We start from the raw sequence: 19,217 nt of genomic DNA, 5'->3' as shown, positions 1-19,217 counted from the left end.
AAGTCAGGTTCAGAGAGCTCCTATTTAGGGAACATTTATTATCTATTTTAATTATGCTGCCAGATCTGATGAGCTCTGAAAACGACGATATTTGGGAAAACGTGGAGGCAGAACTCATCAGCATCTCTCATGGCACTGACTGCACTGATTATCGACCCCTCTGTGGATTCAACTATGGGCTAGTAACTTCATACATAAACACATTTTTAGCTGTAGGAGACTGCACAAAAGAATTTATACATTCCATGCACACAGCTTCAATCTCTGATGCCCTTTTGCCATATAGATACAAAAATACAGACATTTCACTTGAGATGCTAACCTGGAAACCCTTAAACAATGCTTTAAATGGTATTTAATGAACATTATTTTAGAGAGTTGGTCGAGTGGTTCTGTTTCACCACAACTGAGCATGCTGTGAGGCACAACTGCATGTATAAGCCAAAGCAAACATTAGCAAACATACAATATGCATATATTATATATACACTTATACCATACACACACATTGTTGATTTATTTCCTCATGGAAGCACGCTCAGTCTAGTACTTCTATTCAGCTTCATGTAATGTTTTCCGATATCTGATAGAGAACATGATTTTCTGGAGTGGATAAAGTTAATACTAGATAATACTGTAGGCAGTTTATTGTAACCTAATTACAACACTCACCACAAGTTCAACACTGTCCACTCCTATTCTAAACCCCATTACCACCCCATTATTAGCTAAAGCTATTGGTATCATGGTTTATTCAGGTGTTATAAACTAAGCAGATCACATAAACCAAGACTCACTAGTGGTCTGACATAAATGCAGTAAGTTACTAGTAGTTGGAAAAGCCAATTTATCTAACTTTACTCTGAAGTACTGTAACCTGAAGCACTTCTCCATAAATAAAAAAGCTTCACTGCAATCCTTTATTGTCTAACGTTGTTTCTAGGACACTTACCTTTTAGTAAAGAATTTTAGACTTAAATCAGGTCAGCATTTTTACAGAAGAAAGCAATATTGGACAGAAGATGAACGCACATAATCCTTAAACATGGTCACACAACTGAATCTGTGGCACAGGCAATAACAAAAAGCCAAAATCCTTTTCGCCTGGAGTACTTTTAGCTGGCAAACCCCTCTTCCTCCGCATTCAATCAATGCAAAAAGATACAGTTTCAAGTAACAAAAATGAGGCTTACTTACCAATTTGTAACAATACAGGTGTTACCAAAGCTGTCTCCATGGCATAACAGAATTCCCTGCCAAACATTACTGCACCGTGCATCACCCACAGCCGTATCGGTATCCGGTCTATAGAGCCTTCACTAATGGTCTCCTCTCTACTTTCATTCTCCTTGTTTTCTGGTTTCTGAAGCTGTGCCACAGGTAGATCTTGAACTTGCATAGATTCCGAGTCAGCATTCTGGGGAGCCATATTCATCACCATAAAAATATATATATATTTGTTATATCTATATAAATAATACTACCATAACTCCACGAACAAGTTAGGGTGTCTTCTCTTTCAGCCTCTGTTCCTCAGGCAGGTAATGCTTATATTCCTCTTGTACAAACAGGTATCTTGCAACTTCTTGTATAGATACGAGACCTCAAGAATGAAAAGCTATTTGGTAGGAATTTCAACATATGGCTTTGCTGGTTTACTGAGAGTTAGAGTTAAAAATCCATAATTGCCATTCAGTTAATACCAGTTTCATAATTATTATTGAAGAAGTGCTGAAGTTGTTAGTCTTGCTACACAGAGGTGGAAAGGCGACACAAAGAGGTGCTCCACTGTTAATCCCCATCGAGTGGCTGATTAATCTGCAACAAAAAGCAAGCATTTAAAAATTTCAATAGCATTTCTCAGGATATTGTCGGCCCCCCCCTCCCCTTAACCATATACCCTATTTCCTGTTTAATGCTTTCCATTGTCCTTGCCTACTGTAGGGTCTTTTATTCCACACTCCCTCCTACCTCTGGACTTTCCATTGAAATGCAGTTACTCCTCAGATTTAAACGCTGCTTAATTGTACTTGTAAGTTCCTCCAGATTGTGGTGCTACACGAAGCCAGAGATCAGTGCATTTGCCTGAGCTCCTCAGAGCACTGAGCACAAGACTAACACATTCTGGTAAATTTACTGCAGGTTCCATTTCAGAAACAGCATAGGATATTCCAGTACTATGCCAGGAAGATGATTCATCCATTACCATTTACTCACTGGCCACACAGACATCAACGTCTGGCAACTTTTGGAAGTTGCCAGTTTCTTTGCAGTATCCATCACACTGTCTTATGATGAAGATATTCCTCAAGCATGAGCAAAAATAAGCCATTAGAAAGATAACTTTAAAGATTGACATTTAAATTTCTAATGAAGATATATACAGCACAGGCATCAATCTTCACTTACTCCCACATCCTATGAGGTTTCTTAAGCCCATGAAAGTAGAATGATGAATATCTTCCACCATACATTTAATTATTAAAATGTATTCCAACCAAGATAAGCTTTTACATTCCCCCCTCCTTTGTGCATAGACAAAGTCTAAGCAGACAGACATAGTGTACCATGTCAATCAAAACGTTTAAGCACTTAGGAGAAAAAGCACTTTATTAAAAGTTAGATTACATCATGTTTGTACTAGAAGGATGCACATTAACATCTCTGCACACAGTGTGACTGCACTTGTATCCCAGCACAAAAGCCCTCATGGGAATGGTTCTGTGAGGTGCTGCAGAGGCAGCAGAGCTGGCCTAAGAAGTCCCCACGCTGCAGTTCCGGCCCCTTCAGCTGTGGCAATAAAAACCGTGTGTGGGCCAGAGCACAAACCAGATCATGAAGTGGTGAACCTAAAAAGGAACATTAAGAAAAGCATGACATGTTTGGGGTTTAAAGCACATCCAACAGTGGCTGGACACACTGTTCTACTAAATGAGCAGCACAGGAACATCATCTTCTCTGCTCCCCCCTGCTGATACCCTCCTCCAGCTGTACCCCCTGGGAGTATATTTTGTTCTTCCTTTCACAGAATCACAGCATGGTTTGGGTTTGAAGGGACTTTAAAGCTCATCCAGTTCCAACCCCCTGCCACGGGCAGGGACACCTTCCACTAGAGCAGGTTGCTCCAAGCCCCTGTGTCCAACCTGGCCTTGAACACTGCCAGGGATGGGGCAGCCACAGCTTCTCTGGGCACCCTGTGCCAGCGCCTCAGCACCCTCACAGGGAAGAACTTCCCCCTAATATCTCATCCCAATCTCCCCTCTGGCAGGTTAAAGCCCTTCCCCCTCATCCTATCCCTATACACCCTTGTAAAAAGTCCTTCTCCAGATTTCTTGTAGACCCTCTTTAGAATCTTCCTTTGTTTAAGCTTCTTCTCCTCCCAGGCTCCCCAAGATTACTGGATTGCTCCAATCTGACCCCCTCAATAACAACTTCATACTATAATTTGCTTTTGAGCTACTCAAATTTGAAATCACATGAGAGAAGTTAAAATAACTGACTGAACACAAGTGCTATAAGCACAGTTTTAAGCTCCAACTTTAAATCTTTAAGCCTTAAATAGCTCAGAACAAAAAGGACTCAGGAAAGCATTTCTTCATCAACTCAGAATTAACAGGAGGAGTTGAGATGCACCGCCTGGGGTCACTGAATTATGGCACAAACAGGCATCTGTTCAAGTTCTTCATAAGCACCTTGTTATTATAAAGGTTTTGCTTTCTACCAGTCAGGATTTGGATTTGCAAAGCTCCTGCATGCAGCAGAGTCCATTTGTCTCCTTCCAGCAGTGAGTAGTGTGTTGAACTCGCATCAGGAGGGGAAGGGATGTGATTCTCTCACTTTGCTTTAGTATCTGAGGTTCCAACTTAATCCTTGAAGGGCTAATAAAGTTGTCATAAATAGGAAGTTAAGTACGGTGTGTATTAAGAGAAACATGCTTCCACTTCTCATAACACAAGTTCTGGGTGAGGAAAACGTAGGAAATCCAGGTTCCAGAGAAGGAGCAATTATTTTAATTACAGACTAGTCATAAAACATTTCATTGCTGGCAGAGTCAGACAAAGTTACAGTCAGAAGAATGTAAAAGTTTAAATATCAGCTCTTGTTACTCAGAAATCACTCAGTACATGTGTGTTGTGTTACAGACTATGGGTCTCGGATAAGACTCCGGCACAAGATGGCTTTAAAGTCTCTAATGTTTTCTTATGCTTATTTTCCCCTCCTGTCACTGTCTATGAAGGATTTAACTCAATTTCCCTCCACACCTCATTTAATGCACAGTTCCAGGGTAGCAGAACTGAGAGGAAGGCAGTTCATCACAGCAGAATGTTTTATGATGCCTGTAGACGCAAGCAGGATGATACCAGGCTGGGAGCATTTGTCACTGGGAAGGATAAAGAGACAGGACAAAAGAGGATATCTCAGATTTAGCCCATTGGAGGCAGACTCTTAAGGGATGACTGAAAATGTTATTCTGGAAGTGGAAGACGATGGGGAGAGATGAGATAATTTAAGAGACAGGAATAACAGATGATAGATGGAGGTAGACTTTGAAGCTGTAATTGACACAGATAAGAACAACAGTAGGTTTTAAACATGCCAGAAACACCAGTTACAGCACTCAAGTGCAATAGCAAGAGGCTCAATGGACAGGTTTTATCTAAAGGAACAGAGAATTACTGTTCCATTATGTCAATTCTGTGGGAATTATCTTCCTGCAGCACTTTCATCTGCCTCCAAGTGCATGTCTAATACAAGAGCCAGAGAATAACAAGAGCTTCTCAGAAAGGTCTTCCAGCTCTTTCACAAGCTCTGCTAGGTTGTGTTCATACTCATTTTAGACCGACCCAGATTGTGCTGCTGCTCCTTCCAAGTTCATTTTGAATTTGGCAAGTATGAATAGTGGCATTCTTCCTTATCAAAATGGGAGATAAATTCATTTACCTGCTGGAAGTATCACTGAAGTTTTTCTGCAGCAAAGAACTCCAAAGTAAATGGCATCTAAAGAGGAGCTGGATCAAAAAACACCAAGGAGTGCATTTTTTTCATGTTTCTTGGCTACTAAAACCAAACCTGGATTGACAAGATATTCTTTTGAATTGTTGTATTGAATATCCATGGTAATTTCCAATAGTCCCTTTACTCCTGTGGTTCAAATGCTTTACTGTGTGGAGTTCGCCTGAGAAATAGGCCAGCATTAGTATCATTTTTAAAAGCGATGAATTAGGCTTACATTTTACCTGTCATTCAAGCAGACTGGGCACTAAGAGAGCACAGGGGTCGAGAGGCACAGGAGTAAAAGGTTTTAGAAACCTTTCATCCATCCCTTTCTGACCACGTAGCACCTAAAGATAATCATTTTAACAGGTAAACTGGCCCATGAGACAGCATCTACCCCAGGAAGCCGAGACCACGTCCCCATTCTGCCACGCACTCTCACCACACTCTGTATAAAGCTTTAAAAGGCATCTTACTGTGAGGGTGCTGAGGCGCTGGCACAGGGTGCCCAGAGAAGCTGTGGCTGCCCCATCCCTGGCAATGTTCAAGGCCAGGTTGGACACAGGGGCTTGGAGCAACCTGCTCTAGTGGAAGGTGTCCCTGCCCGTGGCAGGGGGTTGGAGCTGGAGGAGCTTTAAGGTCCCTTCCAACCCAAACTGTGCTGGGATTCTATGATTTTCATGACTAACAAGGAAGTAGAATGAAGAATTTCAGCCATAGGAATAGGTTTGTGTTGGGCACTGTACAGAGGTTGGCTATGAAGAGAAGTGCAGACACAGGAATATTCCTGATGGTGCAAAGCGTTCATGGGAGGAGGGCACTGATGACACCAGCTCTTCTTCAACCTAATTGCACATGTTTTACTTTGACCTTTGGCCACATTGCAGCAATGACAAAACCTATAAAGGGGTAGTTAATATTTCAACTAAACAGGCAAGTAATATATCCTGAAAACTAATTTGTAAGCAAAATGGCACAAAAGCTCTCAAATCGCTTGTAATCTGTTATACTTTTACACTGGACACCGATTCAGCTGCACAGGGTGCTGGGCCATCTTGTCTAGACCATGCTTTGCCAAGAAAAGTTGGATTAAATGATCCATGAGGTCCCTTCCTGGGATTCTATGATTCCATCTAGGCACAAGTCATAACATGACTATGAAGCATAAAACCAGGTTATATCCTAGCATTCCTGCATCTCAAATAGGCAGCATTCACCAACAAAGAACATGACCCATCAGAGAACCAAAGGAAAATTGCTGCTTTTCTTTAGGGTTTTCCAAAAAGAGGAAGAATTACATAAGGTCATATTTGTGGCCCACAAAGTTCAGTGGTTTTCTTTTCCCTAGCAAGCACTAAGATGCTAGAGATGCACAAAAAGCTCCCACTAGACCATTATGCAACACAAAGCCTTGGGCAAGTGACTTCTATCACATTTCTCGGTGTGCTTTGTAAGGTCAGGACTGAAGAGGTTGACAAGCAGTGTTGTTCCATTTGTGATCCAATCTTTTGACCTCCAGATGATGCTGAGTGCACCCAGCAATACCAAAATAAACAGAGTTAACGGTGATCCTGCCCAAATCTTTGAAGACTGAGCTATATTTAATGCATGTTTCCAGATATCTCTTGCTAACAAGGAATAGGAATGTTCTGTTTGACAAGCAACCAGGTTTTCTGAACCAGTGCCAAAGCATATGACTCTAATCACACATGTGCTTTATTAAGCAGTAACAAAGCTTGGCAAGTGGACGAAGAGTTAAATGGGCCCAACTGGATACCATCAGAAAACTTCCAATCTTTTGGAGGGCTTTCTTCCTCTGAAGCCATTAGGCAATCCTGAAGGCATTTGCTGGTGTAAGAAACAAGTCATTTCGATAGGGTAGGTGTGCACAAGTTACCAAATTCTAAGTCCTGAAGGAAAAATAAGCCTAGACAAAGAAAAACTGGAATGAACAGAGTGAAACAGAAACAGTTCTGTCCAAACACCATTGAATTTCTAAGGGAACAAGGGGAGGATTGAGCAGAAGCAAACTACCCCCTTCTCTCTTATTGCATTAACTTCCAAGCCCTTATGTAGCCATCTCTTGTCTTCAAGATCTGCCTACTACATGGTTATTACATGCTTTTACATGCAAATATACAAAGTCTTCTCAAATCATGGTGAAGGGCTGCATTCCGCAGGGATTGTTTTCTAATGGTGCAGGAAATATTCCAGCTCAAACAAAGATTCTGCAGTTGAAAAGAATTCCACCTTCTCGACTTTGAAAGGATTAAGAGATACCTTGGAGCCATCACTGCATATAAATATCTTTTCATTGTTTACCACGAACTTCATAAGGGAAAATGATTCTATGAGTCTATGAAAAGAGCTAAGAACCAATTCTTACAGGATTTAACCAGGTTTAATGATTCCAGTCACAGTTGTCACTGGATCACTAGCAGATCCTGATGTCACATTCTGCACCACACACTGAGAAAACCATGAACAACAAGAAACCAAGGTTGGTGTCCTCCTACTGCATGAAATATTCAAGTGTTTGACTGGAAAAAACAAGTATAAGAGTTCAGAAGCTGAAGTCTAATATAACAAGATTCCTTTTCCTCTCAGTCTCTCACACCTCATCCTCCTTCAATTCTCCAAGGAGTACATCCCACAGACATACACATTGGTAACCATGCTGTAAGGCTGCCCAGAGAAGCTGTGGCTGCCCCATCCCTGGCAGTGTTCAAGGCCAGGTTGGACACAGGGGCTTGGAGCAACCTGCTCTAGTGGAAGGTGTCCCTGCCCACGGCAGGGAGTTGGAACTGGAGGAGCTTTAAGGTCCCTTCCAACCCAATTCTATGATTCTATTTCACCTGTGAATCTTGTGAGGTTGGCAAACCTATAATTTCCCAGTCATTTGTCAGATACTTCTGCCAAGTTGGTTTATGGTAAGGTTTGCAAGTAATCTGGCCATCTCTTGAAAAGCTATCTAGAGTAATTTAAGAATAACTTTAATATTAGCATTGGAAAGAAAGGCATTCTGAGTTTATCTGGCTTTTACTCAGACTAAATAAAATGCTTGGCTGCACATTTGTACCCCTGTGCTGCAGACAAGCATCACTCCTTATTCCTTCCATGATTAAATGCAAAATGGACATTGGGTTCTGCTTCAGCATCTGACTGGCTTGCAAAATGATACTTGGACTTGTGCCTTTTCAAGAGGAAAATGGCATCTGTCCAAGGATAATTACTAATGTTTTGAGTTCAAGTCCTCTGGTGCTCCACCATGCCAATAGTCAAATAGCATGTTGCTGTGAAAGAGCAGCTCTTAAAGGCAAGGCTGACCTTCATCCCCCTGCAAACCACCTCAGAAACCTCACAGAAATCTGTCTATTCTCTAAATATGTTAAAAACTATTCCAGAAGATGCAAATCCAACTCATTTTGTACAGATGACTCCCCTGATATTAATTTTGTTCTACAGACCTGCAACAGGGACAGTAGTTTCTACTATTTGGGTCCAGAGAAGGGCAACAGAGCTGGTGCAGGGCCTGGAGCACAAGTGTGATGAGGAACGGCTGAGGGACCTGGGGGGGTTTAGTCTGGAGAAGAGAAGGCTCAGAAGGGACCTTATCGCTCTCTACAACTGCCTGACAGGAGGTTGTAGTGAGGTGGGGTCGGTCTCTTCTCCCACGGAACAAGTGACAGGACAAGAGGAAATGGCCTCAAGCTGCACCAAGGGAGGTTTAGATGGAGATGAGGAACAATTCCTTCCCCAAAGGGTGCTCAGGCATTGGAACAGGCTGCCCGGGGCAGGGCTGGAGTCACCATCCCTGGAAGTGTTCACACACCATGCAGCTCAGGCCCTCAGTGCCATGAGTTAGTGGTGGCCTTGGCAGTGCTGGGCAATGGTTGGACTTGGTGATCTTAAAGGTCTTTTCCAACCCAGTTGATTTCATGATTCTACTACAGAGATAGTAGCAGCTGAAACCAGACAGATCCTCCTTGCAGTACAAATCTGATCACAGCTTCGAATTATACTCTACTTTTTGCTAGGACAGCCTGTTCTGCTAGCAAGGGTAGTTTCGGTTTACAGTCAACTGCTTGCATAGGAATAGCACATAAAATACGCTACCAGCTTATTATACTGCTTACACTATAGGTTTCTCAATCACTTGAAACTGGAATAAACAAGTACTTCCTCTTAAAGCAGCAGCTGGTTCTTCCTCTTCTCTGCCCCAGGTTCCTTACTCCCACCCCTTCCTGCACAGCCACGCAAGCCTGTAGTAATAAACCAGTGTAACTGATACAGGTTGAAAACTAAGCCGACAACACCACATCCAAGAAGCTAAATAAATCCTTGATAGAGTCAGGTTGGTTTTATCTGATTGCATGGCTGCATAGATCCACATTGCATGGGGGTACGGAGGAATGGGAGCAGCTACAAGCAGTAGTAGCACCCAAAGCCTGTGTGAAATTGCAGGTCACAAAGAGAAACCAAGTTGTAGGTGGCTCGCTGCGGCCACAAGGTCAAAAAGCACCTGCCCAGCTCAAGATGCCTCCCTTCCACAAGGCAGCAGGAAGATCTCCTGTCATGCTGGGAGGGCTATCATGTACTGTGCCTCCTGTACTTGCCAGATGCAAGGCAGAACACCACTAGCTTAGCCAACGGGCAGCTATTCGCACCCAGTTGTTTGCGGCTCTGTTGCTAATTATTAGTGGCTGTTTATAGTAACAGAACTGGCCACAGGGGAAGTTTCTTTGGCCCATGTCGAGACTCAAGTGTTCAGTCGCTGCAGGAGGAAGAAAAGCATGTAGAAAACATACCTGGAGGGTTTAAGCCCAGCTGGACAAATAATGCTCAACTAATCTACTTGAAATTCAGAAAAGAGGCTGTATCCTTCCGTTGGGTTAAGTTGTTGCTTAAGTTTAGGCTCAAATCCTGTGACTTTCTAGAAGCACCAACATATAAGTGAGTCAAGAGGCCTCTGGTTCAAAAGGGCAGCAATTATAGGCAGGTATTTGTTTAAATTGCCTTTCAGACTGCTCACAGAGTTAAATGCAAACATGATTTTTAGACAGGCTGAGAACATTGGGGCTGTTCAGGCTGGAGAAGAGAAGCTGCGTGGAGACCTCAGAGCAGCTTCCAGTGTCTGAAGGGGGCTACAAGGATGCTGGAGAGGGACCTTCATCAGGGACTGGAGTGACAGGACAAGGGGTGATGGGTTCAAACTGAAACAGGGGAAGTTCAGGTTAGGTATCAGGCAGAAGCTCTTCCCTGTGAGGGTGCTGAGGCGCTGGCACAGGGTGCCCAGAGAAGCTGTGGCTGCCCCATCCCTGGCAGTGTTCAAGGCCAGGTAGGACACAGGGGCTTGGAGCAACCTGCTCTAGTGGAAGGTGTCCCTGCCCGTGGCAGGGGGTTGGAACTGGATGAGCTTTAAGGTCCTTTCCAACCCAAACCAGTCTGTGATTCTATGATACTGCTTTCTAAACCCAGGACTGCATTAACCCTATCAGAGGGAGAAGACTGTACTTGTTCATGAGTAACTTTTACAAAATGCAATTATACTACATATTACTTAACACCAGACACTGTGAGCAACGTTACTACAGATCCTGAGAGGAAAGTCAGCCTCTGGTTTTAAAATAGTTTTACCTTAAACTGGACTAACCTGTTTTGAATCACTAAAAGCCTGCCAAAGAAGAAAGGTTAAGGCTAACTGGGTGCAATAAAGAACCACATTTGACATGTCCTACCATTTAATTCATCATTCAGGTAATCAAAGGCACTGAAACACAACAGCATAAACCAGCTTGTTCTACAAGGATCCCATGCCTAAAGAATGACACCAAATGGAGGCTTAGATGAAAGTTTGAACAAGTTCATCTTGAAAACTGAGATTTAAAACCCAAAAACCAAAGGCAGCCACTGGAACCAGCGCAGTGCTTTTGCATCATGACCTACTTTTGAGGCTACCACACAATTTAGGCCATGGAAGCAGGGTCTGGGAGGAGGGAAATCAATCTGCAGCACGTTGTGAGTGAAGTGGATATGGAGCAATCTGCCCCTCACAGGGAGAAGCAGCATTTATTCCCCTTCTTGCAATGCAAACTTTTGCCTCGTCACACACAGGAATCCAGTTGAGGCCTTTTCCAACCTCTGCCTTGCTGTTGTTTAAGCCAGGGCATAGCTTTTGGAAACTATACTCATCTAAGAGAAGCAAATGATTCTGGCAGCTCTTCTGCTATTAAAGTTGAACATCCAAAATCCTCAACTCTCCTCCAAACCCATAAAAACATCCAAACAACAATCACCCAAACAACAATCACCCCCAAAATATAACAGCAAAGGTGTGCGCTACTTGATTTTGAAAGGGTTAATGGAGACATGTTGCACCTTTCCTTGGGATGTATGCAGAATTCCAGGAAGTATTAAAACCCAACATAACCAGCTTCCAGCTCCAGCCCTGGCAATATTAAATCTTCCATAGGGTTTCCTGCTGCCTTCTGCATGGCCTTGACTAGAAGCCCGCTTAATTTTTGGGACCCTCTTTCCACTCCCTTCCAGCTTAGTCAGAAAGTGACCCAAGAGCAAGATTTTGGCTCATGCTGGAAGATGTGGTGATGCAGTCACAGATGGCAAACTCCCCTGATGGGGTTTTACTGCCCAGACATGCTGGGAGGAACAGAAAGCTTAAGACATAAAGTGGAGAGATGAAGGTCCTCATGTCATCAAGGAGAACACCTTGGTAAGATAAAGCTATTTTCTCATTGTTTATATTTTGGGGGCCAATGTAATTTCCTCAGCCTGACCATTACTGGGAAAAAGATGTAGGGAACTATGGGTCTTTATGGAATGACTCAAATGCTTCTGGGAAGCCATCAGGGATCTAGAATTCAGTGTGAGACAGGCTTTATTCAGTGGATTGGATATTATACTGCTCCCTAAAGGCACAGTTACTAATATTAGATCAGATTACATTGTTAAATCATTGGCGCTGCTGGTTTGAGTAAGAAATACTTCATTTTCTTCAACTGGGGAGGTGGCATCATTTGATTAAACTTACTTTTTGTTTTCTGCTGGGTATAAAACTTCATCTGTGCTCCTGTTACCCTTGTGTTTACTAGTACAGATTATAGAATGGGTTGGAAAGGACCTTCACATCACCCAGTTCCAACCCCCTGCCATGGGCAGGGACACCTCACCCCAGACCATGTCACCCAAGGCTCTGTCCAACCTGGCCTTGAACACTGCCAGGGATGGAGCATTCACCACTTCTTTGGGCAACCTGTTCCAGTGCCTCAGCACCCTCACAGGAAAGAACTTCTTCCTTAGATCTAATCTGAAGACAAACAGCTAAGGTGGTTTGGGCATAAATAGCAAGAGAAGCCTTCCCAGCTAGCAGAAGACATAACTAGGACCCGTAATGCTGGTACAGCAGGCACGATGAAGCAGCTTCACACTACAGCAAAGATAGAGACATGCCTTATTCATCTCCAAGTAGCAAGTTCTACCTCCAAAATTAGATAAAGGTTGAAGGCAAGATAGTAAGTACTAACAGCTAAGTACTTTCAAACCGCAAAACTAACAACCTAGTTACCACATAAGCACAAAGAACTCAAAAAATCATGGGGATGGAGATTGTGCTCAGGCCATTGTGCACATATGCTGTGATGGTCTGACACTACTGCAAATCATAGCATGGTTTGGGTTGAAAAGGACCTTAAAGCTCATCCAGTTCCAACCCCCTGCCACGGGCAGGGACACCTTCCACTAGAGCAGGTTGCTCCAAGCCCCTGTGTCCAACCTGGCTTTGAAGTACCAACTTTCACTAAGAAAATCCACTGATTTGGTCAAATAAGCACTTTATTTTTGCAAGTTCTTTCACCAAGGCTCTCCTGCTTGCACAGTGTAGGGAAATGAAGTATAACACCAGCACAAGCATTGGCACATTGCTCTCTAGAATGAGCAATGCTTTCTATAATAGGCTGAGACTCGTGTTTTGCATGAATATTCATCTGTAAAAAACAGTCAAGCTGCTTATTTAGTCTGTACATGCAAAGTTAGACATTTCTTGCAGATCTCACTGCACCCAAGAGGCAGAGTGCAACACTTTATTTCCATGTACTGGCATTTGAACTAATTATATTCACTGAAGATTTGCAGGCTGGTTTCTTCAGGCTTAAGAAACCCAAATACTGCCAGAATATGTCTTAGACAATTACAGAAGCTATTCAATAGATCAAGACAAGAAAGAGCACAGTGTAGATCTTCATAAGCTGTCTTCCTCCAGCATATCATTAACGTCTGCAAAGTCTAATTTATTGGAATTAGCTCCAATTACCAGTCCCTAAACACATTTCCATCAATCCAGCTCAGAAAACACTGTGAAAGTTGGCTTTTGAAAGCATCTATAGGATTTTGTTCACCCTCCAACAAAGACAGAGGTTAACCAAAACAACACAGAAGAGGGTTTCTCACATTTCAGATTGTCTGAAGGGTTTGTAAACAGCTATATATAACGGGTTACATCATCTTCTTTAGGTCATGGAACCATAGAACGGTTTGGATTGGAAGGGACCCTTAAAGATCATCTAGTTCCAACCTCCTGCAACTGGTGGTGGATAGGTCCTTTACTGCAATACAGGCTAAAAAACCCCCCCGTTTTCCTATTCAAAGCAGGAATTCCAGTGCTAAAAGTGATAATTACATTAATATCAACTTTATGTTTGCAGAACTTGTGCATTTGGAAAATAAGAAAACACATTTTGAGTATCTTTGATTTCTGATACTCTCTGATACATTTCTGATACAGGCTCTGACAATGACTACAAAGCACAGATTGGATCCATTCCTATGATGCTTTAGCACTGTCCTTTGCCTTTTGGAAAAGGCAGTTTCAATCCACGCTGCTCAAGTTCATTAGAGAACACAGCCCGCACAAGAAAGAAGTTTAGGACAATCCCCTTATTTGTAAAATGTCAGCTCACCTTCAGGAACCATCCCATTGGAATCATCTTGCACTAAATATTCTCATTTTGCCTTGTTGGAGTGGGCTCACAGATCAAACTGGCACAGGGTCACTGTGCTACCTTGGTAACGAGAAACTCTTTACAGCCTAACCTGTGTTTTGAACCTGCACTGATTCAGGGGGATTGCTGGAAACTGCCTCTTGTCAGTGTAAAGGAGAGAGATCCCTTCCCCTCATCCCTGCCCCAGCTCCGCATAGCTTCCCTCTGCCTGGGCCAAGTAAAATACTCTACCATCCCCTGATGAAGTGTTAGATGGAGCTGAGTGTTGAAAGGAAGGAATAAAAGTGGTTAGAGATAAGTTTCGAATTCTTACTGACTTCCTCCCTGGCATGCAAGGAGGCCTGATCCTCCTGACACAACCACACTGCGAGGGGTGCGGTGAGATAGCTGCTCCTCAGCTTCATGACCTCAGGCCTGAGATGCATTAAGTGGTATTAACAGAGGAGACAGGTTAGAGCAGCAGTTTTGTGGTGCAGCACCTTTGGAAAGCTTCTTTAGTGCCTCCCTTCTGAAGCACAAACAAGCATTGGGAAAGCACACTCCATAAAGAGAAGAGCTGGAGCACTTGAGCAGATCCCTGCTCCAGTGTTTCACAGTCCCAAATACCAGCATGACAGACATGCTTATGTTCATTGCCATGAAGCACAGCTACTTGATTTAGAGTTATTTAAATAAACATCTGAACTGAGCTAGCAGTGATGCATTGCCCCTGTATTTTAACTAAAGAAACAGAATTAAGAATCTCCTCTTAATACCCATCATTAATAAAAGTAATAAATCATAAGAATACCAGAGAAACATTGTTTGGCCAATAACATGGCTAAATCAGTGCTTAGAAGGGTTGCAACATCACAGTCATTTCAGACTGTATCTACAGCGTTTAAGAACAACACAGGAAGAACTTCTGCAAACACTACTTAAAGTAGGTGAAACATACCATTGAGGAGTTACACCTTGTAGGAGAATGAAATACAAAATTTGTTTTGAACCTGCACTGATTCAGGGGGATTGCTGGAAACTGCCTCTTGTCAGTGTAAAGGAGAGAGATCCCTTCCCCTCATCCCTGCCCCAGCTCCGCATAGCTTCCCTCTGCAGCAAATTCAAAACAAAAGAATGAACAAATAGCACCTCCTGTATGGAGACAGGCTGAGAAAGTTGGGACTGTTGAGCCTGGAGAAGAGAAGCTGCGTGGAGACCTCAGAGAAGCTTCCAGTGTCTGAAGGGGGCTACAAGGATGCTGGGGAGGGACTCTTCATCAGGGACTGGAGTGACAGGACAACGGGTGATGGGTTTAAACTGAAACAGGGGAAGTTCAGGTTAGGTATTAGGCAGAAGCTCTTCCCTGTGAGGGTGCTGAGGTGCTGGCACCGGGTGCCCAGAGAAGCTGTGGCTGCCCCATCCCTGGCAGTGTTCAAGGCCAGGTTGGACACAGGGGCTTGGAGCAACCTGCTCTAGTGGAAGGTGTCCCTGCCCATGGCAGGGGTTGGAACTGGATGAGCTTTAAGGTCCCTTCCACCCAAACCAGTCCATGATTCTAACCCTCTGGCCAACAGAGTATATTTACAAAGCATCCAACACAATCTATTTACAAAACCATCCAATTTAGACATCTGGGTTACGAGCAGCCCTGTAGAAGCTGGTGGACATGTTCAAGAGCAGCTCCATCAGGACATACTTTGATTTTGGCCCGTGAACAAATTCTATTTCAGTCCTGTGTTTTGCCAAGCTGTAGCCCTGTCAGAACTGGCAGGGGAAGATATTTACTGACACACACACTAAAATAACAAGAGGATACAAGTGCTTGCTTGGCAGTTGGACTTGAAACATAAAGACCTGCTAGCAGGGGAATATTTAAGAGGACACAGACCTCTCCCATTTGTGACTTTGTAGAACTATGAAACACTTGGCAAAGGCTTGTCAGAATTTACCCAAATTTATTTCATTTGGGAATGGCTGTCATCCACTCTCCTCTTATAGGATGCATAAGCTCCAGCCTCTTTAGATGCCACTTTAACACATGCATCTGGACCACTATGGGATGAGACCTGCAGCAGTTCTGTACCAAAGCTGAAGTACTTTTACAGTGTGCTGTCGTATCAGTGCAATCGTGACAGCAGGTATCACGACAGTCACCTTCAGCAAGTGAAAAGAACATACCTCAGTCTAGGTTTAGTTCTGTCATATTCAGACAGTTCCATCATGTTCTGTCAGTCCACCAACTTTTCCTGTAGGCTTGCTGCAAAATATACAGCTGCCATCCTTCAAGGGAAGCTTTACATGATCTAAGGAATCCTTTAGGGACAAAGCTAAAGCTGAGATGGGGGCAGATCTCAACCACACAACTGTAAGGATAATTATACGATCTAGAGCATAAGTCTTGTGCTCCTTTAAATCCCTACAGAGACATTGTCCAGGGGCAGAGTGGTTAAGAGGAATCTGCATAATGGTTTTGTGAGCTGCACTGTAACTACAGTTACAAGCCACAGGCAGGCCATGCAGGCAGGAGGGATGCTAACACTTCAATACTGGTTGTCCTTACAAACTATTATCCTCCCCAAAGCAAAAACACCCCCAGCAAATGCTGTTTGAAAAGCATCTGATCTCTCACAAGCATTTTCTGTTGGAAGTTACTATCAGATAGACAGCCTTGAATTACCTAAAACATCCTCAGCAAATCAACCTTATACATGCTAAATTGCACATCCATTAAGGACAAACTGTCATTGCAACAGTTTCTACTCGTCTTATGCAGCTTTTTCTAGCAGAAGGAGAGTTTTTTTGCCTGAAAAGGGTATTTAAAGTCAACGAATCATAGTCAACATTGATTTAGTTTTAAGATTCGAAGTGATTGCACTTGAGTCATTTTCTAGATGTCTGGTGTGAAGAACATGGCAGTGATGAGTTCAGCCTCTACAAGCAGGACTGATTCTTTAGGAAACAACACTAATGCAGTGGTTGTTTCTTTATGCACAGCTAATTGCATACCAGCTGGAGCACCTTTCCAGATCATTCTTAGAGGCAGAATGAATTTGTGGTCAGATAGTATCACAGGTCCGCCTGTTGGTAGGTAGAGCAGCTTTAACACTTGCAGGCACTGAAAGCAGCATGAGAAGAGCGGGACAATGAGGGAAACACCAGAATTTCAGTACACAGAACAGCACGAGGCTGAAGTGCAACAGCTGAGTTGGCAGCTTATCCTACAGATATCTAATATCCCCAGAAAGGCATAAAATCTCCTCAGAAGTCCATTCACTACAGTCAGAACAAGCAGTAAGTTTTCTCATTCTCTTACCCTGGATAGATACTGAAGTGTCAAGCCAAGCAGGAAATGAAGCAGAAGCTGTTGAGAACAGGCATACCACAAGCTAGGGCATTTCTCTCTTTGCTTTAAGCTTTCATTGCTTTCTCTTCTCTGATCCTAGCAGCATAAAGGCTGCAGAGTCTTTTCACCACTCTTCTGGCAAGCTGAGCCTGCTCTTGCAGTATTCTAGATGCTACATTTCCAGCTCTCTGATCTGTCACTCCTCATCACCTCTTGGTGGCTTCTGCTTGCTAGAGAATATACTAATTTCTCCATTGTCAAAACTGACTTGATGTTCATCTTCCAGGAGGGGATGATGCGTGCCCACAGCAGCATCCCAAGCAAGGAGCATCACTAAAGACATGCAGAGGTCAGATGAAGTACGATGTGAACACACATACATCTGGTTTAAGCTGTGAGGTGGTTTTGACTAGATATGTTTCAGAAAGGGATGCTTTATTTCTGTGGTGCAGAAGAAACCAAGTCAAGTACTTGAATAAATACTGCCTAATATTACTTCATCTTTTCATACGAGTTTTAGGTCTTCAGACTATTTCTTTAACGAACTGCTCTACTTTTAACTGAATTCTTTCTCTTATCAGTTTATTCTGGTACAAGATAGTGGCTTGGCTTCCAACCCAGTTCCCATGAAGATCCTTAACACTTAGGAGATTCCTTTCTCTAACATTAGAACCAGCTAAATCCATTTATCACACATGGAGTTGATAAGGGATAGGGACATTTGCCCCGAACTATTTCACTGCTCTGAGGAGGTTCCCTCACTGTTTGCAAGGTGTTTACAGGCAACAGTTTGTTGGAATTAACAGACTTGTCATTCAGGTTAAGGAACAACTTTACCATGTACTTGGCCACGTCCTTGAAGAGCAGGCAAAAAGTTAATTCCTTGATAGTGATGTACACATCAGTCCTAAGTACTTGAAATGTTACACCTGATTTAAATGGAGGCTGTTAAAAGCAGGCAAACAAAAACTATCAAAGTGAATGAAGCTCTGGGCAGAGTTATCCAGGTCAGACTGTGGGGACAGTAATTTTCCTGTTGCAATGACTTTGGCACACTGAATGGCTTCTTATAGACCTTCTCTAGTTCCAATTAGAGACAGAATTGATTCTAGACAAGTGGAATTGCCTCAATTTGGTCACTCTGTCTTCAAGGAGAAGTCTAACTCAAACACCTGAAGGTGTTAGTAAATTACCAGTTATTTTGGATTTCACAGGTCTTATAAATAAGAATTAGCACAACATGCATCCCAGTGGCAACCTCAGACAAACCCACCACAGAAGCAGGTAGGACACTCAGGTGGACTTAAGAGAACATTACAGCATCTTCCAGAACTTTTGCTATGAGAGTAGAAACTCCAAAATATTACTTCTAAGTAGGGTTTCAGCAGCTTTCCAGTGCTGGTCCAGCAGTACCATCAGGTCATGCACTGCTTCTGAACAGAGATCCGTAAGGACTGCAAAGGACAGGCTGAAATAAGAAGAACACCAGCAAATCTTCACTCAAACACTGCTCCTGCTTCTAGAGCAGCAACTCAGTACTTCTGGTTACTGCTCTAGAAGTAACTAGAGTTACTTCTTTAGTAACTCTGCAGGTTACCAGAGAAGGAATTACCCATTTTTCAGGAAGCCCTGTGGATCACAGCAGGGAAGCAGAACCCAAGTCAAATCCTGTTGAAAGCAGATAGTCTTATTTTTGTCCTAGTGTGATACTAGAGGTGAGGATCGCCCCACATGACTAATGATTCCTCATCAGGCACAACAACATTCAACCCAAATACTCGAGCGAGCAAAGCATGCTGTGTGTAAACACACTGAGCCAACTAGAAAAGGCTGGAGAAGGAAATCAGAGAAAGGACAAGAGCCAGAGACATGACTACAAGGCTGAA

At 43.1% G+C, this 19,217-nt stretch overlaps 1 protein-coding gene across 7 annotated transcripts in view; it reads right to left on the bottom strand.

Annotated features, from left to right (window-relative positions):
- SLC45A4 (solute carrier family 45 member 4) overlaps window positions 1–19,217 on the bottom strand; it is a 92,582-nt gene that overhangs the window by 39,168 nt on the left and 34,197 nt on the right. For 6 of the 7 annotated variants that reach the window (XM_030479695.1, XM_030479662.1, XM_030479678.1 and 3 more), the window contains one exon: window positions 1,198–1,818. In XM_030479695.1, the coding sequence (XP_030335555.1) occupies window positions 1,198–1,441 (244 nt within the window). In that variant the 5' untranslated portion in view covers window positions 1,442–1,818. Of the gene's footprint in view, window positions 1–1,197; window positions 2,850–19,217 lie in introns of all 7 variants that reach the window. The other variant, XM_030479687.1, reaches the window with a different exon arrangement.

Source organism: Strigops habroptila, chromosome 1, assembly GCF_004027225.2.
Source record: "Strigops habroptila isolate Jane chromosome 1, bStrHab1.2.pri, whole genome shotgun sequence".
Classification (NCBI taxonomy): Eukaryota; Metazoa; Chordata; class Aves; order Psittaciformes; family Psittacidae; genus Strigops; species Strigops habroptila.
Note: the sequence above shows the minus strand (reverse complement) of the source record. Positions and strands in the feature narration are given on the sequence as shown.